Here is a 22750-nt window from a genome sequence, read left to right as displayed (position 1 = left end):
GTAAAAAACTCAAATTGTGAAAAATCATGGGCAGAAAGAATAAAATATCACTAATTAGATATTGGCACAATAATAGTGATATAGTTATAATAATTCTAAGTATTGATCACATATTTATAGATATAAAATTATCTGTAAATGTATACAAAAAATTATATCTTATCACAAAATGAGATAAGAGGATATTTCTCTAAATTAAATAAATCTCAATCACAATTGAATTTGATAACAAATTCAAAATACTAATCACGAACAAATTAAAAATCTCAATCACAAACAAATTTGAATTTCATATCACAATTATAATAAAATCATATTTGGATCTGCTGGATGTAAGACCACATAGAAAATTTGAAAATTTCCTTTAAATTTCAAGAGAGATTAGATACAATAAGATGATTGTCTAAGTTGTAATAAAGGGTGATCTTCTCACCCAAGATCCAGCCAGGGCCAAATTTGGAGACTGAAATATCTGAAGTTTGATGTGTGATGTAACAGCATTATGGTAATGGCTGCTAGTTCACGAAATTGAAGCTGTGCTCTCAATGATATGAGAGCCATTTTTTTTTTTTTTTCTTGAGAATGCTTCACTAAATTTTTATATTAATGTACAATAAATACTCATCTTATACCTTAGTGAATAAGGAAATGTCTAGGCATTCTTTATCATTGATTTTGGATTTCCAATGTCATTTTACAATCTTATTTCTTTCAACTATGGTTATCAAAATGAGAAATCCAGTGAGAAACATGAATTTTGAAGAGGCTCTTGTAAAGGGGAAAACAATTTATATAAATATAAATATAAATTAAATTGTAATTAACTAATTATATAGTAAGAAATAAAAATAATTCATATTAAAAATACCAGTGTTGCTTTCATATGAATGCAAACCATCTCTTATTATGGTTAAATCTATAATCACAAGATTTGGAATTTTTCTAATTTAATAGTTTCACTTCTTTGAAGTAGAGGTGTGTTTTAAAAATTTGAAATATTACATAACATTTTGTTAAAATACAGAGGTGCATTTATACTTTCACCTAATTTTAAAAGAGCACAAACACTAATTAAAAGAACTAATTATATCCTTCCATTGATCTTTCAAAAACAGTACAGCAATTAGGATCACAAAAAACAAAAGACAAGGTTAAGTAAACAACAACATTCCGCTGCCCTATTCACATTAATTAGTTGCTCTCTTCCCCTGAACAAACATTCCTCTCACTCACTGCCACTACTCTCAAACAACATGCCTGCTGCTCTGTTGTTGATCTCTGCCTCCCCATCTCCAAACTTGCACCACATTCGCCCATTCATTGCCTCCAACTTTCTCAATTCTTTGCCTGCATAACCACAGTAGCAAATTGCATAAATATTCAGAAATCTTAATGGGGGCTCCTTTAACACCCCCCCCCCCCCCCCCCCTCTCTTTTTTTACTCAATTACTTCTAAACTTTTTGAAATAGTTTATTTTGTTAATAAAATACTACGAGCGAACTTGAGTAAAAAAAAAAAAAAAAATCAAGAATTAAATTATCAAAACTTAGAAGTTTTTTTTTTTTGGAACTTGAATTTAGTAACTTTTTAGTCACAAATAGGTAATCTTAGTGTTGATAGTAAGGCTCTTGTAAAGGGATTTAGAGTAAAAATTACCTGTGAATAGAGAAAGGTTCCGAAGATTGCAATGGCAGCTCCAAGAGCATTCACGGGTTGAATAGGCGTTTGGAAGATGATGATGGAGGCTACTATTACGGAAATCCTCTTCATGGTGTTGCCAATGCTGAATGTTAATGGTGAGATCTCGTTCAGAGACATGTATGAGACTTGGTTGTACAGGTGATAGAAAACACTCTGAGCCGCCACCCACCTGCGGTTGAGATTTGAGCACCGAATGTTTGAGAAAATGCCCAAGTTAAAGATTTTTGAGAGCAGAGATCAAGGGAGATGAGTGTATTTATATTAAGCTGTTCATTACCATATGAAATTGGGTCCAATTTGAGCTACTGCTTTGTCCCAGCCTGCTGCCCAGAGCTGCGGACCTTCCACAGCAATTGCAAATGGGGTGAGGATCAAAAGAGACATCATTGAGAGGCATGCATAGTAGTTCATCCCTCCCACAGATTTCCCCTTCATCCCTCTCTTTGAGAATATGTTCCGAAACACGAAAGCCAAGTTTGATATCATAGCCCCCATGAATCCTGCAGTTGAAAACAATTCCAAATAAGGACAATGAAATCTGTTTATGGGCTCGCCTTCATGGAAGTTTGAACCTTGGTCGCGGAGGAGGCTACTATAGCCTCTTACCAGCAGGCTAACCCTTGGGGTGAGCTAGTTTGAGTTTTGTTGCTCACCGGTTAGGTTGAAGTTGAGCTCAGTGACCGCGGCAAGTGCACACCCTCCGATGATCGGCAGCAGTGAGAGGTAGACCGGCAAGGGGAAAGTCTCGCCCAGAAGAAATCTGGAGACCAGAACACTGAAAGCAGGCTCACCACTCTTGATAATGTGAGTGAAGGAGACTGCAACTTTTGACATGCTAACTGTTGCAGCCACATGCCCAATTGTGTGTGCCACAGCTACCTACAAACCAAAGCGACACTGCTAAGCATTCGGAGCTGAGAAATTGAAGGAAACACAGAACAATACCCAAGTAAATGCTGAAAATCCATAATTGGCTTACTGGAAGAAGAGCTTTCCAGAAGTTGAGATCAGTCTTTGGTGCTTCGGCGATCCTGGTGGCCCAAGAAACCAGCATCATCAGGGATCCAGCCGCCAGGGAAAGAGTTGAAGTGAGCCATGGGAATGGAAAGGCATTGAGGACCTTCTTGTTATAAATGTTGAAGACCACATTCAAAGCCCACCACATGGCAAAATAGACGCCAATCTTGAGCTTCTGAGCTGCAAGTTCCCGGGTTTCGTCATCGAACTCGATGTTGATCTGAATCGGCTGCACTCTCTGGGCTTCATAGGCCTTGCAGGGGCCTAAGGCTTCTCTTGGCTTCACATCTCTTGGCTCATCAAAGTACCCAAAACCCTGGAGAGAAGATGATGATGATATGTATAGAGGCCTTTGAGCTGAACCACCAAGCTTGCTGCACCTTTTAGCAAAATTCGAAGGGAATGGCTGGATCAGTTGATGTTTGGAAGCCAAGAAATGGGGCTGGAAATGGTCAGAAAGCGTGGAAATTGAACAGAATTGCTTTGAAGAGCAAGCCATGCTACTGAATGTGAAGTTAATGCCAAGAAAACAATGTTGAATCTAATTACACTAAAGCTATAGAGAAATACAAGAAATCTAAAGCTAAATCTTGCGAGAGAATGATTGACATTTCTCATATATATAGAGAGAATTTGAGAGTGGGCTGGGCAAAGAGGAATGGCCGAATGGCCTGTCAAGAATGGGAAGGTTCAGAGGTATTTTCCAGCTGCCTGGAAATGGACCGCAAAGGGTAAGCCAAGTGTCGCCCGCCAGTCGAGTTCCAGTTCAAGTTGTTCTGATATTTGCCGTGTGTGTGTGTTTTTATATTATTTGATTGATTTTCGTCTGCCTTTTGGGTTTGGATCACTTGGACTTATTCATTGAATATTTTGATATTTTTAGATATAATTGAAGAATTCTACACCGTTCGTATCCTGTTTTTCTTTTTTTTTTCTTCTTTTAATAAATATAAAAATATCACTAATATATATTATATAAGAAAATTTTCACATGCCATCCTTAAATTTTGCCCGATTTGCATTGGCCATATTGGGATTATCGTTTTGCGCGATTTCCCACCACTCGTGTTCTCTATTTTGACAAATAAGATAAATTACAAGTAAAAATTTTATCTCACTGCACAAGAAATGACCATTAAATTTATCTACATTATTAAAAATAATAAATTAAGTTATCTATATAAGTGTTTTTTTATTTTTTCATTAAATTAATCAAAATTAGATCATATGAAATTACAATAAAATTATTTACATTATTAAATTATAATCTAAATAAGTATATATTCTTTTTTTTTTCACTATCATTTCGTAAATGAATCTGTAGGGCTTAAATAAATTTAAAAGAATTTGTAATGTGCATCTATATTACATGAAATTACATAAAAATTGTATTAAATTTATTTACATTATTAATTAAATTACAGTGAAATAAGTGTTCTTCGATTTCTTTTCGTTTTTGTTATTGAAAATGATTTAAAGTGTTTAAATAAATTTAAAAAGCTTTATTAGGTAAAATATTATTTAAAGACATTTAAATAATTAAATAAAAGGATGAACGAATATCCCAAAGTAATAAAAATCTAATAAATATTTTATTTCGGTTGGACAACATTTAAGTTGTACTAAAATTGTTTAAGTTGGAGCTTTTTATTTTCGTGAAAGAAATTTTTATTAGATCACTCTAAAATTGTTTTAAGTGCCTTGTTGTTGAACCTGCAACTTGGTTAATTTGAAAATACATTGCTTATCAGAAAAGGAAAAAATAAGAAGGGTAGAATTTTTTCCCACAGCTGATACAGGGGAAATTCTATTGGTAGCCCGACAAATTACTCTTCATAGTCTATTTCATGCAAAATTATGCATTAATTTTTAAATTCCTATGCATTAATTTTTAAATTTCCATTTTAACCCCAGCCCACTACCTCCTTCTACCACCCCAACCACCGCCTCACCTCTCTCTTTTTCTTTCGCACCATATATACATATACACACACAAATACATACACATACACCATATATATATATATATATATATACACACACGATTTCATGGCTGCGGCCATGGAAGCCGACCCACCTCGTATAGAGAGAGTGGGTCGGCCCACTATGTGTGTGTATATATATATATATAAATGTGTGTATGGGTCGGCCCACTGTGTGCATACACACACAAATACATATACATACACCATATATATATATATATATACACACGATTTCATGGCTGCGGCCATGGAAGCCGACCCACCTCGTAGAGAGAGAGTGGGTCGGCCCACTATGTGTGTGTATATATATATATATAAATGTGTGTGTATGGGTCAGCCCACTGTGTGCATATATATATATATGAATGTGTGTGTGGGTCAGTCATGGCCGACCTACTCTCTCTCTCTCCACAAGGTGGGTTGGCTTCCATGGCTGCGGGCGCCATGGCCACGGCTATAAAATCGTGTGTGTATATATATATATATATGTGTGTGTATGGATACATATATATATATATATATATATGGTGTATGTGTTTGTGTGTGTATATGAATATATGGTGTGGGAGAACAAGAGAGAGTTGAGACGGTGTAATGGGTTGGGGTTAAAATGAAAATTTGAAAATTAATATATAATTTTGTATGGAGTAGGCTCTGAAGAGTAATTTATCTGGCTGCCAATAAAATTTCCCCTGATACAGTCTCCAATGGGTTCGCTGTGAGCTAACCAAGTGAAATACCCAGTCTACCCCTTGCTTCCTTTTAAGAAAAATAATTTTCCATTTCTGGTATACTTGCTCTCTTATAACTGGAGAATTGTCATGCCCAATAGAATTTCTGGTAAGACTAGTTGGCCCACCCCAGCTGCGACAACATAGAGTTCTGATCCCTTGTTTTAGAATCTCGTTCTGAGAAAGAACCTCATCAAGCTTGCTTCGAAGCTGTATGATTTCAAGATGTTCTTGTTGCCTCTATACAAGATTAAAAGATTGCTCAAACAATAATTAATTATAGAAATAACAAGGGAAATATGAGGTAGATTTTTATGAATTGTATGGTGCTTTTCATTGTGTTGAATAACAATTTAATGGTCATTTTCCTAGAGATAAGATACAAATTTTGCAAGGAATTAATGGATATTGTATTCATTATTGTATTAACTAAGGAAAGGAAGTCATGGTTTAAGGTAAAGAAAGTATGGACAATATTGATGAATAAATGGGTTCACCTTCACCTTCACTTGGATTGCTCATTCTGAAACCAAAACTTGATACGTTGATCAGGCTCTATCCCCAAGTTGCAGCCTAGTTGGATTCTTTTCCTCTCATTAATTAGGTGTGAACAAACCGTGAAGAAACTGACCCAACAAAGAAATGAATAAAAAGGAGGTATATTAAACAAATATTTAAATTTCACAAAAAAGGAAGAAACTAATTATAAGAAGTAAAAAACTACAAGCTTTGAGTTCTTGAATTTGGGCTTGTGTGGCGTTTTTTGTTTCTTCTCTTAAGTTGATTTCGATTTTGGTCACCAGCAGAGACACCTTCCGTGGCTGAAAAAACCACCGATTAGAATGTAAGTGTGTATATATCAAACATATGGAATTATCAACCGCCTGCAGTTGTACATGTATGAGTGGCCATACAAGGGAAGCTTGGACTGAAATGAAAGGAAACAGTAGAGTAAATCCTATAAATCCAATTGCATTTATAAAACCATCAAAACCAACAGCATCAAAAGCTGTATTTATGTTAATGTTTCTCCAATATAACCAAAGCAGATGATGACAAATAAGGAAGGAACCAGTTAACCAAATGAGTTTTGCTCTCTCTCTCTCTCTCTCTCTCTCTCTTAATTTCATAAGTCCAACTTATTCCCACCTTATTAAATTTTTTCTATTACAATCTAAATAAAATATTAATAAAAAAGATGAAAATCACGGGAAATCAGAAACAAAATAGATAAATCAAGCAATCAGAGGCTTCACAATAGTAAAAGGAGACATTTTTAGCCTTCTTTTTGCCTAGGTAAAAGCATTAAAACCTGCCCAAGGATGGATCCAGAAGTTGATCTTGCGTCAGTTCTGCATTTCCTGTCATCTTCAACACCTACCTATCTTGATCAGAGAGAGAGATAGAGAGATGGAAGGAAGAAGAAGAAATCCATCATGTTGAGAACAAGCAAAAAGATACAAATTAGAAAGACCATTGAAACTCACACAAAGACCATTGAAACTAAAAGTGGCGACTAACATTAGGCCTTTACTAACATTTTTGGTTAAGACAATATTATTTACGATGTAATGTAATTCCTCTCTTAATAATTTTATTTTTAATGACAGATTAAAAAATCATCATTAATATATTACTTTTCTATCATTATTGAATAAAGTTATAATTTTAATAAATTAATTTTCTTTTTATAATTTCTATTAGTCAACATTTTGACTCCAAACATCATAAAAAACATTTTGAGACTATAAATAATAATTTTTTTACAAAAATATTATATGTATAACTTTTTAAAAAATGATTAAAAAATTCCATAAATTTTTTTTATTAAATCAAATTTTAATTAATTACATTCATCAGAAATATATTAATAGCTTGTTTATTTTTTATTTAACCAAAAAATATTATTAATATTTAATAACTAAATATTTTACGAAAAACATAAAAAATAAAATAAACAAATTAATAGGCAAAGGATGTCTGTCTTCACTCCCAACTCTCAGCAAACACTTTCTTCTCAAAAACTCCAAATCCCTAAACCCTATTTGCAAAGAGATAGAGAGGGAGAGAGAGATTAAACGTTTTAGTAGAGGATGCCAATTGTCTCCACTAATATCATTTTTACTAAAGATCAAAGTTGACCTATACTAACATAAATTTTAGTGGAGATCATAACTGGTCTTTACTAATATTATTTTTATTAAAGGTTAGGGTTGCACTCCACTAATGTAAGTTTTAGTGGAAGTTTTAAATAGGGTCCGTTGGTATTATTTTTAGTGGAGACTATTTAGAGTTCTCACAAATATGAGTTTTAGTAGAGGTCACATATGATCTCCACTGATATTATCTCTTTAGTGACAAGGACAACACTGGTTGCCACTAATTGAATTTATGATATTTCGTTTAGCACAAGTTAATTGACTCTTACTAAAACAATTAGTTGGAGTGTTTACCACCTTTAGTGGGGGTCGCAACCGCCACTAAAAGTCTTCCATCTCATAGTGTATTATCACATTTTTTTCTAAAAGTTCTAAATGAAATTGACTTCAAGATTGGCAACCAAATACCATTTTTGATATGCTTCAAACATTATTGGAGTAGATTAACTTCTAAACTAAACTGCTTTTTAAGGAAGGCTGAATGATTTGGTGCTAGCCTAGCCAATGGTCTTAATTTGAGTTTTATAGATTTGTTTCAAGTTTTGCTTATAAAAAAACATGCCTATGTAATACAAGACTAAATTAGACGGAATTAATCTGGTCCACTCTAATTCTTCCCTACTTCAATCTAGCCTTATTTAAAAAATTTCAAAATATTGGTTTGATTCTTGTGTAGACCAAATGAACACCCCTATGTGAGGATTTTGATGTTTACATACAACCTGCAACTATATCGAGGAAATGGGGGTTTCCATGAATGTGCAAACACAAGAACAAAGGCACCTCAATATTGTAGTGATTCTTACATGAAAGACCTCTCTTACACCTAAAACCTAAATCCCACTTATGACAAGCTTGAAGCTTGATCTTAATTAGAGTTGCCAAATTGGTTAGGTTGCTCCACCCGTGTTGAAGCTTGGGTTGGCTTGATCAATACTGTATCATGCTAGTTAGTCACCCAACCCAATTTGTTAGGGTCATGTCAGGCCTAAGGTAAGTGGTCATCAACCCAACTTTGTAGCCTGAGTCTCTCAACTTGCTCCTTGTCCTTAGTAGACTAAGGGTGTTAAAGGTGCAGTTTGAGTGGTTTAAGACATTTTTAATATGCCAAATCAAATGCATTTTTTTGTTACTCCAAACTGCACAGTTTGGTGTTGTTTCCATAATTTGTCCAAAACATGCAATACCTAAGATGTCAATACCTTTGCTCTAATTCAGTAACACAATTAGCACAAACCAATTATGAGCAAGAAGAAATCAACACAAAAAATCAATGATATTAACTATCCAAACATCAATCAATTATTAACTATCATAGTAAAACAATAAATGCAATGCATAAAATCAGAGTTTTCAAATTCTTACAGTATCTTGTTGGAGGCGTCGACAAGAGACATAGCTTGGAGGCGAAGGAAAATGAGGAAGGCCAAAAGGGGATCTTCTCCGACAACGCTTGGACGCTTTCAACTCCAAGATGATGTTGTTTACTGCTTGGCAATCTCCTTGTGAGACTTGATTCCTAAGAGCACCTCAACCTCAAGTTCTATAACAAGAAAGAGAAGGATGTCATCGTTCTCAAGAGTGCGACGGTCGACGAGGTAGGGACTGAAAGAAGGCCAAGGGGAGGAATGGATGTCGTCAGTCGAGAAAGGAATAATAGAAGATTAGGTTAGCTGGTTAGGGTTTTAATATTTTATATTTTATAATTTATTTTTTTAAATTTTTTATTATTGTACTAATCGAGCAGTTCAATTTTTAACGAACTGAATTTGCTCAAACCACAAATTGCGTGGTTTGAGGTTTTCTCAAACTGTGTCAAATTATTTCCCTAAAAAAGTCACGTGATGCGACGCGATGTAATTGATTTATACCATTTGACAATTTTTTTGAATACCCTTATAGTAGACACATTGAGCTTGTTACTCATTTGCATGCCCTTGTGGCATACTAGGCCAGTTTAAATTTGAAAAATTTGAAAAAAAAAATAATAAATCCAATACACAATTACTTTATTTATATGTTTTTCTTAGAAATTCTGAGTTAGAATTAAATATTCTTAAAAATTAGAAATATATTAAAAAATATGACAATAAAATGTAACTATTTACAATAATTATTATAATTCTAATTTTCTAAAGTTTTAAATTAATATTATGTTTAAAATTTATGTTTTAGTTATATTTTTAAAATATTATTTTATTTGGTGTACTATTAAAATAAGATATTAATTTATTTTAAAATAAAATCTAAGTTTTATTTTTTAAATAAAATGTTTTGTTTTAGTTTTAATTTTAAAATAAAATATTAAATTGTGAGTTTTACTGTTCCCCAAATTTTCATATTATTATTATTGTTATTCCCTTGTATTTACATTATTTTAATTTATTTAAGTAATCATTTTGCAAGTATCAAAAGCAAATGAGTGAAGTGCAGGTATATATCCCGTTTGAAGTTTTAAAATGTGTACTGAAATTTAAAATTTGGAATTTCACCCCAATTATGACAATTTGAAATTTAAGAGTTTAAAATTAAAGACATGACATCTTAAAAAGATTTATGAGATTTACAATTTAAAATTCAAACCTTTAAGATCAACTTTTAAAATAATTCTTTTTATGGTAACCTTCAAGATGGTTGCATAATATTTAAAAATTTTTACATATAAATATGTTTGATATAATATTTGTTCAAATTTTACAATATGTTGTATTTACTTTAAAACTTAATATTATTAAAAAAACTAGGCTCATATCGGCACCTTGCCTTTTGGATTTAGCTTGGCTCTGACTCACTTGTTTGACTTCTCTAATCATAATAGTAAAAACAAAATTAGTCAACAAACAAGTGCCTAACTTATACAAGAATAATTAAAACTCTAAGAATCTTGAGATCATGATAATAACTTTAGAGAGCACTGTGAATATATTTCAACCCTAATATCTTGCCCTCTAAATTCTATGAACATCAAAGCACTGTGAATATATAAATTAATAGACTCTTTGAGCCTAGTTCTTTCTCTTACAAACTATTATTTTGAAATTATTTTTTTAACTTAAATATTAGAGAGCGTTTTTGAGGCATTTATTGAGCAATTCTTAGGTCAATAAGCAAATAGTCGATAATCTTCAACCTCATCAAATACCTATGTTAGGCTTATTTTATTACTGGTAATTTTTATGCATCATCATCTATCTATTCCAAACAAGGGAAATATGACAAATTTTAGTAATGCAAATGTGATTATAATGGTCAATTGTGGTTTTGATAGTCGGAAATTTTAATTCCAAACAATTTTTAAAAAGTTGTGTTTAACAAATTGGGTTATGATAATTAATCATACCCACGACTTCTTCATGGTATGAATATAGCTACTATTTATGTTTCAATATATATTTAAATGCTGAAATTGCTTTCTATTATTGACATAACACTAAACTTGATAATTTGTGAAAAGTTAAAAAGCTCACTAAATATTTGTGATATATGGTATTAATAATTTTTTCAAATATAAATAAATACAAAATTATATTGACAAAAGATTACTTTTATGATCTATATTCTTACTCGATCCTTCCTATCAAAAACTAATTAAGATTCTCTCTCCATCATATTAAATGGTAGTCAAAGTTGTTTTGCTTTAAACTCTAAACTTAAAAAGAAAAATAAAAATTGCTTCATACCAGGTGTTTTTTTTCTCTCATTTTTTTTAGACCAAGCCTCTTATTTACTTTCTTCCCTTATCTACTCATCTCTACTCGTCTCTTTAGACAGGTTTCTACCCATTGTTTTTTATTTCTGCTTTCTATTTTGTCGTTTTCTTTCAAACGTTTCAATTTTTACCCAGGCTCCTCATTAATTTGTTTCTTATCGATCATATATTACTATCTGAAGTCTCCCCCCCCACCATCCCGACCTGCATAGTCAAACCCTACCGTCCCGTGCAAGGGTCGATCAAAACAATTTTCCCAATCTTCTTCAGGAGCTTCACTGTGGAGTAAAGGTATGGCTATATTTTTGGGCTATTTTTGTTTAGTTTTCTTTGAATGTTGTCTTTTATAATATGATATGATCTTCACCTTTATCCAAAAAAAAGGTACGAGTATGCTTATATCATGTTTCTAGTTCAACTGCTTCTTCCTGGTCTACATCTTCTTCTTCTGAAGATATTTATATTTCCTCTTTTAGCCATTAGGTCGTGAGAAATGGCTTCCGAATCAGAGATCCAGTCAACCCCGCAGCCGACCATCGGGAGCGGAAATGGTGGAATTGCGTCTGGATCTAGACCCACTCCTGGTATTATCATTGGCCAGGTTTGCTCTGAAACATTTTAAATTTCTAATAATGAATTCTCTCTTTTTCATTCCTTTTCCAATAATACTGTTTTAATTGGTGAAATTGCTTATACATTGGATCTAGATTCTATCTTTTCCTTCCTTTTCTACCACTATTTTTATTGCCGATTGTCTATAATTTTATCTAAATTCTCTCTTCTTGAAACTGGTTATTTTATACATGAAATATATAAAAATGAGGAGGTGTTGCAGCCTGACATGTCGAGCAGCCAGCAGCAGAACTTAGAGAATTTAGCCCAAGCCGCTGGCCAAGGCGATACCTCCAGTGACGATGAAAGTGAACCCAAGAAAAGTCGCCAGTACCGCCACAGTCAAGATCAGATTCAAAAACTGGAGGAGTGGGTTTCCTTTCTTCTTTTTGGCTGAAATTTCAAGTAAAACTTGCTAGGGTTCATATAAAGACTGTGCTTTGGGCTAAGACTTGTTTTTGTGTTCTGGGTTGTAGTTTCTTCAAGAACCATCCACACCTAGATTACAACCAGAGGAGTGAACTGGGGAGAAGATTGGGGTTATCCCCTAGGCAGATTAAGTTTTGGTATCAAAACAAACGAAGCCAAACAAAGGTGAAACATTTTTCTTTATTATTTTTGTGCTTCTTTTTTCAAACTATATATATATATATATATCATTTTCTTTCCTAAATACAACAATGAGCATAAAATGTTCTGCCTTGTTAAGTCCAAACCTTGACTAAAAAAATAACCTTTCCTTGATCAAAATCTACTTATAATAATTCCCTTACTATCTCCATTTTTGGTGCCCTTGTAATCTTTTTTAGATTCATCAAACAAAGATAGAGAACCATCAATTCCATTCTCGAACAAAGGAGTTGACTTCCGAAATCAAGAGGTTAAAGGACATTATAAGGAATTCATGTTGTCACAGTTGTGGAGGGCCATCAGGTTTAGCAGAAAAGTTAGATGCAAGTGCTATAATGAGAGAAGAGGTATATATTGACTATAATTTATAACATGCTTGATTTTTTTTTCCCACTGCTAACAAATATTGTGAAATGTTTATTCAGGCTCGTGGTTTGGCCTCAAGTAATGCTTCAATTGACCTAAGTAGACTCATAACACAAAGTGCAACACATCCAGCTAGGTTATGTATCAGACTTCCTGAAGAGACAAAAAGGGAATTGATACTTGGGATTGCAGTTTCAGCAATGGAAGAGCTAACAAAAATAGCTTATATTGGCACACCGCTATGGACCACTAGCACTGGGAACAACACCCATGTCTTAAATGAAGAGGAGTACCATGTAATGTTTCCGCAAGCAACTAGGCTAATGCCTATGGGATTCAAATGTGAATCCTCTCGTGAAACTGCTATTATTATGATCAACTCTCTTAAACTTGTTGAAATACTCATGAGCCCGGTATTGTTCTTCTTTATTTACATAAGTTTGTAACTATATAGCCTCTATACATAGCTAGATCGCCTAACTCTAATTTTCCTCTATGGTAGTTCAAATGGGCTACAATCTTTGCTGGAGTTGTGGCAAGAGCTATCACCCATGATATCCTATCATCACAAGTAACAGGGAGCTATGATGGATCCTTACAAGTGGTAATTAATGTGCATATTATATACATTTGATGTTGTGTTTGGTTTTGGTCATTGAACCTCTTGGCCTCGTATTTCCATATAAAGAACACAATGAGCATAAATACCCTCTTTAACTTCAATTTTGATAGATTGAATATCTTTTATAAGAAATTGAGAAAAGATACGACGATTTTTTCTAAGAAATCCTCGACGAAAGATATATAGTATTCAATCTTTTCTATTGAATTGATCATAACCACTCCCTACATTCCACAAAATTTTGCACCACAAATAGGTGCTAATTATAAAGAGATCCACAATCCCATAGAAAGACATTACAAGTCCTTGTGACGCACTACCATGACTGTGAAAAATAGATCGGATTAGTTGATTTCAATTAAACTTATCAAGACATTCATAAATCTTTAGTCAAAACAAACAAGACATCGTTTTGATCGAATCGACAAGTAGGGTTTTTTTGTCGTTTCCTAGTTTTCGGGTTTTTTTGTCGTTTCCTGGTTTTATTAACAGCGACAACCTCCAATGATTATATTTATTTATTTTTGGATAATTAACAGTTAGGTTTTATTTGTTTTTTGTTGAATCCTGCCAAGCTCCTTATTTAGTGCTGATTATTTTATATTTGCTTTTGTATCCTCTTTTGTTAGCTTCGGCCTTGATGTTCATTCTGGCACCAAAAAATAAAAGTTTTGTTTGTGTTTGATTTTTTTATGTGAATGCTCACCAACATTGATTTTACAGTTGACTGCTGAATTCCAAGTGCCCTCACCCCTTGTTCCCAATCGGGAGGCCTACTTTGCTAGGTATTGTAGGCACCTTGAAGATGGGAGTTGGGCAATTGTGGATGTTTCCTTGGATTATTTTTGCCCTCCCCCACTAGTGAGCTGCAGAAGGCGGCCTTCCGGATGCTTGATTTACGAGATGCCTAATGGATATTCAAAGGTTCAATTAACTAGAATTGAGTAAATGATCATCAAAGTAAGTCCACAAACAATATATTTCACTAATTAACTACAAATTCAAATGTTATTCCAGGTTACTTGGGTGGAGCATGTTGATGCAGATTATAGAGGCATTCACAACATGTATAGGGCATTTATCAATTCTGGCCTCGCATTTGGTGCGAAAACTTGGGTTTCCATTCTAAATAGGCAATCCGAGCGCATGGCAAGTGTCATGGCACCACCTTTTCCTACTACTAGTTCTGAAACCATTGGTAATTGAAAATTCTCTCCCTATTTTAAGTTCATAATAAGAATTCTTTAAATTAACTAACAACTGACAGCTTGATGACTTCTTGCACATAGAGGGAAGAAAGAGCATGTTGAACTTAGCTGAGAGGATAGTGATAGCCTTTTGTGGTGGCATGAGTGCCTCCAAGGGTCACACTTGGACAACATTATTTGGAAAGGGAGATCATGATGTTAGGATTATGATAAGAAGTATGGAAGCTCATTTAGGCAGCCCTTTGGGCATTGTACTTAATGCTGCAATTTCATTCAAGCTCCCGATTCGTCCCAGTATAGTGTTTGATTTCCTTCGTAGCCCAGACACTCGGACTCAGGTAGTACTTGAAACCGTAAAGTGCGTAGCCATTTTCTTCCTTATTTCCTAATAGTTTTTCAGTGATGGGTTCATTTTTCCTTATTGGTTTATAAAAACTTTGCCTATGAAAAAAAATGCAGTGGGATACGCTCTCTTATGGCAGCAAGATTCAAGAATTGGCATATGTTGCTAATGGTGGTGAAACTGGGAATCAAGTGTCCTTATTTCGAGTAATTGTAAGTTCTTCTAGTTTTTTAAATTCCATTTAATTTTCAAATGTTAGACATTAAACTGATATCTTTTTTTGTTTCAAATTATGTTAGACTACTACTGGTCATACCACTAAGAGCAAGTTCATACTTCAAGAGAGTATTATTGGTCCTACGGGTTGCTTTGTTGTTTATGCACCAGTGGACATTGTTACAATAAACAAGGTGCTAAGTGGTGTAGACTCAACCCTTGTGAAAATTCTTCCATCTGGATTTGCTATAGTTCCAGATGGGAATACTGAATGCGGTCAGTTTCATTGTGGATCTCTGGTGACAGCACAATTTCAGATCTTAGTGGATACTTCTCCAACTACAAGACTTCATCTTGGCAAAGTTACTGCCCTCAACACCCAAGTCATTGACACTGTGAATAAGATCAAGGATGCAATAATGGGAGGCTCATCAAGGGAAAGAGGTGCATGGAATATATAATAAGTGGATATTTTATCCTATATTTATCAATTATTATTAGCATATATGCATGTTTCTTTTTCGGACTTTATAAAACAAATATATGTATGCTTCTTTCTGTGACCTTATAGTTTTACATATATAATAATCTTGGACATGTCTTTGCTCTCATATGTTTATTTGTTAGAGACGTATATATTAGTTATCTTCACCTCATATATGTGTCCAGGCAACAAATATATACAGTCAGTGCTAATAGCACTACATATAGTAAATGAACCAAGAGAGATACCATGCTTCATCCTTTTGACTTTTTACATGGAAGCTATATATAGCTCCTCTTTGTAGGCTTCTAAGGTCTTTTGTTAAGTGGAAATGCTATTTGAACACAAAATTCTTATATTCTATTGCATATTGAAATTAGTAACATTCTTTTACAAAATTAACAATTAATTTTCAAAGATTATAAACGTTTTTACAATCTTGTGAAAAAAATTTCACTTTATTCGTTAGTGTGTTCATATAAAAAGTTCAAATATAATTAGTTAATAAGTTTGTGAATAAAGTCATTTAAATAATGAGATAGGTTTTGAAAAATTATTAACTGTCCCCATATCTTTTAATATTTCTTGAATATTATAATTTGTAGGGTTAAAATGAATTCAGAGGCTTTGTAAATTATATATGTACATATATATAAAGGCTATAGATTTAAAGGCTATAACCAAAAGGTATGAAAAGACTTCATCCTTTCCCTTATACGCTATTATTTTGAAAATATTTCTTCTTTAACTTAGCATTAAAGAGCATTTCTAAGACACTCATCCGACAATTCTTAGGGTCAATGACTGAGAAGTCGCTAATCTTTAACCTTTTGGAACATTGTCTAGGTCCAACTGAGTTTATTGCTAGTGTCATCACCTATACATTCTTATGCAAGTGAAATATGAAAATTTTCAGTAATGTAAATGTGGTTAATTTTTTATTGTTTACATTTCGTTAATGCTACAAACATGGTATCCTCCCCTCCTTGTCATGTTAAAGCTGAATTTGACCATGGCCAAAAATGAGAAAATCAATAAATATATTCAAGATATGACATTTACAAGCTTTTCAAATATAATAAAATATAAAATTATGTTGATAAGGTTGTTTTTGCCACCTTTGTTTGTGTCATTAGCCTAATTGCTCCTTTTGATCGAGCAGGAATTAAGATTCTATATATCCATTATACTAAATGCTCGAAACTCTTCAAAAAAAAAAAAGGTCACTTCATGCAATTTTTTATTTTCAAATTTTATCAGTCAAAAACTTATTTACTTTCTACGATTATCTACTCATCTCTACCCACATAGTTTTTTTTTCTCTCTCTTTTTTTTTTTTTGGGAAGTTTATACCCATCTTATTTATTCCAGCTTTCTATTTTGTCATTTTCTTTACATGTTTCACTTCTCATCTACCCTCATTGTCCGTTTCTTATCGATCCGAGATAATATTTAATTGCTCCCCTCCTCCCCCGATCCGAGATAATATTTAATTGCTCCCCCCCTCGCTCTCCCACTTCCTGTCCCCCAACCACACACACAAAGTCAACTCCCACCATCTCGTGCAAGAGTCAATTTCAGCAACTTCCCTGATCTTTTTTCAAGAGCTTCTCTGTGGAATACAAGTATGGCTATATCGTGTTTCTAGTTCAACTGTTTCTTCTTATTCTAAAGAAAATATTTATATGTTCATAGATAAAGTTACATTTATTTTCTCTTTTAGGCATCAAGTCGTGAGGAATGGCTTCCACACCTGCAGAGATTCCGTCAACCCAGCAGCCGACCATCAAGAGCGGAAATGGTGAAGCCACATCCGGATCGAGACCCACTCCTGGGATCATCATTGGCCAGGTTTGCTTTGAAACATTATTTTTAAATATCCGTTCCTTGCTTTTCCAGTTTTAATTGGCCAATTGCTTATACATTGTATCAATTGTTAAATCTCTTTTCCTTTCCTTTTCTGGTACTATTTTAATTGGTCAATTGTTAATGTACTTTATCTAAACCATCTCTTCTCTGGTACTATTTATTTATACTAAAAGTATATAAAAATGTGGAGGTGTTACAGTCTGGTATGTCGAGCGGCCAACAACGAAACTCAGAGAATTTAACCCTAGCCGTCAGCCAAAGCAATACCTCCAATGATGACGAAAGACAACCTAAGAAAAGCCGCTACTACCGCCACAGCCAACATCAGATTCAAGAACTGGAGGCGTTAGTTTCATTTTCTTTCTTTTTAGTTGAAATTCCAAGTACTGAAACTTGCTAGGATTTATATGAAGATTGTCTTTTGGGCTAAACTTTGTTTTTGTTTCTGGGTTGTAGTTTCTTCAAGAACAATCCACGCCTCGATTACAAGAAGAGGCGTGAACTGGGTAGCAGATTGGGGTTAACCCCTATGCAGATTAAGTTTTGGTTTCAAAACAAACGAAGCCACATGAAGGTGAAACATTTTTCTTTATTATTTTTGTGCATCTTTTCTTCAAACTATGTATATATACATCCTTTCATTTTCAAAATACAACAATGAACATATTTTGTCTTACCTTGTCAAATCTAAAATTTATCTTAGAAATCATTCTTAGTCAAAATCTACTTGTAATAGTTATCTTACTATTTTCATTTTTTTTGGCACCCTTGTAATCTCTCATAGATCCAAAAAGCGAAGACTGAGAATGACCAGTTCCATTTTCAATCTGAGGAGTTAGCTTTTGAAATCAGGAGGTTAAAGGACATGATCAAGAATTCATATTGTAGCAGCTGTGGAAGGCCAACAGGTTTAGCAGAAATGTTAGATGATAGTGCTAGAATGAGAGAAGAGGTACACATTGACTATGACTTGATTGACCTTTTTCTTTCTTTTTTTCGTTGCTAACGAAAAATATTGTAATTTTATTTTGTGTTTAGGCACGTGGTTTATCATTAGGGAATACTTCAATTGACCCTGAAAGATTCATAATGCAACAAAGTGAAGCACAACCAATAATCATGCCATGTATCGGGCTTCCTGAACAAGTAAAAAAGCAATTAATACTTGGGATTGCAGTTTCAGCAATGGAAGAGCTAATCAAAATGGCTTATATTGGCACACCGCTATGGACCACTAGCACTAGTAGCAATGCCTGTTTCTTAAATGAAGAGGAGTACCACATGATGTTTCCGCAAGCAAATAGGACAATGCCTACTGGATTCAAATGTGAATCCTCTCGCGAAACTGCTCTTATTATGATTAACCCTCTTAAACTTGTTGAAATTCTCATGGATGTGGTATGATTCTTATTTATTTACATAATTTTATAACTAAATAATCTCTATAAATAGATAGTTGACCTAACTTTAATCTTCCTCTATGGTAGTTCCAATGGGCTACAGTTTTTGCTGCAATAGTGGCAAGAGCTATTACCCATGACGTTGTTGCACCTCGAGTTGCAGGAAGCTATAACGGATCCTTACAAGTGGTAATGTGCATATTATATATATTTGATCTTGTGTTTAGCTTTGGTTGTTAGGGTTTTTTTTGTCGTTCCTAGTTTTATCGATTTGATCCTACAAAGCTCTTTATGCAGTGCTTTACATCCAATGATTGTTTTATATTTGCTTTCATATCCTCTTTTATTGCCTTCAGCCATGATGTTCATTCTGGCAACAAAAAAAAGAAGTATTATTTGTGTTTGGTTTTCTTTTAATGTGAATGTTAACTAACATTGATTTTATAGTTAACTGCTGAATTCCAAGTGCCCTCACCCCTTAGTCCGAGTCGGGAGGCCTACTTCGCTAGGTATTGTAAGCAGCTTGAAGATGGGGGCTGGGCAGTTGTGGATGTTTCCTTGGATTCTTTGTGCCCTCTCCCACTAGTGAGTTCTAGAAGACGGCCTTCTGGATGCTTGATTCACGAGATGCCTAATGGATATTCAAAGGTGTAACTAGAATTTGAGTAAACAATTATGAAAATAAATCCACAAATAATAGATAACTGGTCAACTAATAATTCAAATGTTGCAGGTTACTTGGGTGGAGCATGTTGATGCAGATGATAGAGGTGTTCACAACATGTACAGGGCATTTGTCAACTCCGGCCTCGCATTTGGGGCGAAAAGTTGGATTTCCATTTTGGATAGGCAATGTGAGCGTCTGGCAAGTGTCATGGCACCGCCTTTTCCTACTACTAGTTCTGAAACCATTGGTAATTCAAAATTATCTCCCTATTTTAGGCTCATAATAAGAATTCTTTAAATTAACCAAAAACTCAAAATCCCAATGACTTCTTGCACACAGAAGGAAGAAAAAGCATGTTAAACTTAGCTGAGAGGATAGTGACAAGCTTTTGCGGCAGCATGAATGCCTCCAGGGGTCACACTTGGACAACATTATTTGGAAAGGGAGATGATGATGTTAGGATTATGATCAGAAATACTGAAGCTCATTCAGGCAGCCCTTTAGGTGTTGTGCTTAATGCTGCAATTTCATTCAAGCTTCCTGTTCATCCCAATATAGTGTTTGATTTCCTTCGTAGTAAGGACACTCGAACTCAAGTAAGTACTAGGAACTATAAAGTGCCTAACCATTTTCTTCCTTAATTCCTTCTAGTTAATAGGTCATCTTCTCCTTATTGGTTTATAAAAACTTTGCTTATGAGAAAAAATGCAGTGGGATGTCCTCTCTCATGGCGGAGAGCTTCAAGAACTGGCATACGTTGCTAATGGCGGTGACACTGGTAATCAAGTGTCCTTGTTTCGCGTAATTGTAAGTTCTTCAATTCGATTATGTCAATTCCATTTAGTTTTCAAGCATTGGACATTAAACTAATCTCTTTTCTTTTTTTTCTTTTTTTGAAAATTGCGTTAGACTGTTGGTGATACCACTAAGAACATGTTCATACTTCAAGAGAGTATTATTGGTCCTACAGGTTGCTTTGTTGTTTATGCACGACTGGATGTCGTTACGATAAACAAGGTTCTAAGTGGTGTAGACTCGACCCTTGTGGAAATTCTTCCGTCTGGATTTGCCATAGTTCCGGATGGAAATATTGAAAGTGGTCAACTTGGTTGTGGATCTGTCGTGACAGCACAATTTCAGATCTTAGTTGATACTTCTCCAACTACGAGACTCTATCTTGACTCAGTTACTACTATCAACACCTTTGTCACCGCCACTGTGAATAAGATCAAGGATGCAATGGGAGGCTCGTCAAGTGCAGCAGCTGCTTGGAATATATAATAAGTGGATATTTTATCTTATATTTGTCAGTTTATTTACATATATATGTTTCTTTTTGGGACTTTATAGAACAGATATATGTATTTTAATTTCTGCAACTTTACATTTTACATATATAATCATGAACATATCACTGCTTTGGTGTGTTTATTTGTTGACATATATATTAATCAAGATAAGTTAGCTCAACCCTTTATAAGTTTAGTTTTATTTTTTGAATGAAGATAAATATAAATGTGGTATCTTTTCCTGGAATTATATTTTTTATCTGAAATTGCTTCCTTAGTTAAGTTTTTTTTTTTTTTTGAAATAAACATAAATATAGTTATGAAATCATTTAATTAAATTTTATTTTTTATAGAAATTCCTTTCTAAGTTGAGTTTTATTTTTTGAAAAAGCTAAATACAGATATGATGTCATTTCTTATCTTGAAATTTTATGGTTTATATTTTATATTTTATATTAGAAAAACCTTTCCAAGTTAAGTTTTATTTTTTGAATAAAGATAAATATAAGTATGATATCTTTTCCTGGAATTACATTTTTTTTTTTATCTAAAATTGCTTCCCAAGTTAAGTTTTATTTTTGGAATAACGTAAATATAGTTATGGAATTTTATTTTTTGTAGGGTGTCAAAACAAGTAATTAAACAAGTCAAGTTCGAATCGAGTCACTAATGGGTCATGATATGTTAAGACTTAAGCCGAATATAATGATCAGTTAGGTTATTAGGTCAAGAATTATCTAGCAAAATTTGGACATATTAACTATATAGATAAACAAGTTAATCTATTAAATATATGTTAAGGTTAACATATACACATCAGATTAACCCATTAACTTGTTTAAGTTCCTATTTAAATTTAAATACTAATCAAAATATTAAAGCTAAAAATAAATTAAATAAAATAACACACAAATTACAAATTAAATGATTAGATTCGTTCCATTCTTCTGAATAATTCAAAATAATATAAACATGAACTAAAAATAGTACATCCATCATTTATGATATAACTTAGAAGATAATCAAAATACTAATAACAAAAACATATGAATATAAGTAGAAAGTGAAAGAATGGAAATTGAAAAAGTTATTGATGGGTATTTTGAAAATTAATAGATATTTTAATTAAAGGACACTACAAAAAAATTGATATTTTACTACAATTTTAAAAACCGACGCAAAACATGATATTTTGCGACGGTTTCTTTAACATTTTGTAGTTGTTTTAAAAAATTGTTGCAAAATTTTAAAATTAAATATTGCGATAATTTTCAAAAAATTGCCTTTAAATTTTAAAAATAATTTAATAATTAAAAATTAAATTAAATCAACATTTGTGGCGATTTTGAAAAATGGCTGCAAAATTTATTAAAATTTAAATTTTACAGCAATTTTTGAAATATTATCATAAAATTTTAAAAATAATTTAATAGTTAAAAAATAAAAATTAAATTTTACAGCAATTTTTTAAAATTGTCACAAAATTTAGAAAAAAAATTAATAATTAAAAAATTAAATTAAATTAACATTTGAGAAGGTTTTGAAGAACTGTCGAAAAATTTATTAAAAAATTAAATTTTGAATCTAAAAATAATTTAATAATTAAAAAATAAAATAAAATTAACATTTGTGGCGATTTTGGAGAACCGTCACAAAATTTTAGAAAATAAATTAATATTCATATTAAAAATATATAAAATTTTGATAATTTATAAAAATAAATTTTAAAAAATATATTAAA

At 33.0% G+C, this 22750-nt stretch overlaps 2 protein-coding genes and 1 pseudogene across 2 annotated transcripts; 2 read left to right on the top strand and 1 right to left on the bottom strand.

Annotated features, from left to right (window-relative positions):
• Nucleotides 1-1071: 1071 nt before the first annotated feature.
• Nucleotides 1072-3397, bottom strand: LOC127791460 (glucose-6-phosphate/phosphate translocator 2, chloroplastic-like). The gene is made up of 5 exons (XM_052321354.1): nt 2682-3397; nt 2356-2581; nt 1980-2202; nt 1658-1871; nt 1072-1347 (listed from the first exon to the last, which is right to left on the bottom strand). The coding sequence occupies exons 1-5, from the start codon at nt 3216-3218 to the stop codon at nt 1336-1338; spliced, it is 1212 nt and encodes a 403-aa protein (XP_052177314.1). The 5' UTR covers nt 3219-3397; the 3' UTR covers nt 1072-1335.
• Nucleotides 3398-11796: 8399 nt separating this feature from the next.
• Nucleotides 11797-15761, top strand: LOC127791685 (homeobox-leucine zipper protein HDG2-like; annotated as a pseudogene).
• Nucleotides 15762-17582: 1821 nt separating this feature from the next.
• On the top strand, nt 17583-21001 carry LOC127791684 (homeobox-leucine zipper protein ROC2-like). The gene is made up of 10 exons (XM_052321665.1): nt 17583-17635; nt 18110-18227; nt 18438-18605; nt 18692-19051; nt 19141-19242; nt 19501-19701; nt 19787-19967; nt 20060-20316; nt 20432-20527; nt 20630-21001. Exons 1-10 carry the CDS (start codon nt 17583-17585, stop codon nt 20999-21001), a joined length of 1908 nt encoding a protein of 635 aa, XP_052177625.1.
• The last annotated feature ends 1749 nt before the right edge of the window (nt 21002-22750 follow it).

The sequence above is a fragment of the Diospyros lotus genome, chromosome 15, assembly GCF_014633365.1.
Source record: "Diospyros lotus cultivar Yz01 chromosome 15, ASM1463336v1, whole genome shotgun sequence".
Taxonomy (NCBI): Eukaryota; Viridiplantae; Streptophyta; class Magnoliopsida; order Ericales; family Ebenaceae; genus Diospyros; species Diospyros lotus.
This window is presented reverse-complemented; position numbering and strand designations above follow the sequence as displayed.

Excerpts from the sequence above, each read along its gene's own strand:
- LOC127791460 (XM_052321354.1), bottom strand. The coding sequence starts at position 3,218 with ATGGCTTGCTCTTCAAAGCAATTCTGTTCAATTTCCACGCTTTCTGAC. Across the intron at positions 2,582-2,681 it reads TCTGGAAAGCTCTTCTTCCA|GTAGCTGTGGCACACACAAT; the intron begins GTAAGCCAATTA and ends TTTGGTTTGTAG. Across the intron at positions 1,872-1,979 it reads ATTGGACCCAATTTCATATG|GTGGGTGGCGGCTCAGAGTG; the intron begins GTAATGAACAGC and ends TCTCAACCGCAG.
- LOC127791684 (XM_052321665.1), top strand. The coding sequence starts at position 17,583 with ATGGTGAAGCCACATCCGGATCGAGACCCACTCCTGGGATCATCATTG. Across the intron at positions 19,702-19,786 it reads TGCCTAATGGATATTCAAAG|GTTACTTGGGTGGAGCATGT; the intron begins GTGTAACTAGAA and ends CAAATGTTGCAG. Across the intron at positions 19,968-20,059 it reads TACTAGTTCTGAAACCATTG|AAGGAAGAAAAAGCATGTTA; the intron begins GTAATTCAAAAT and ends TCTTGCACACAG.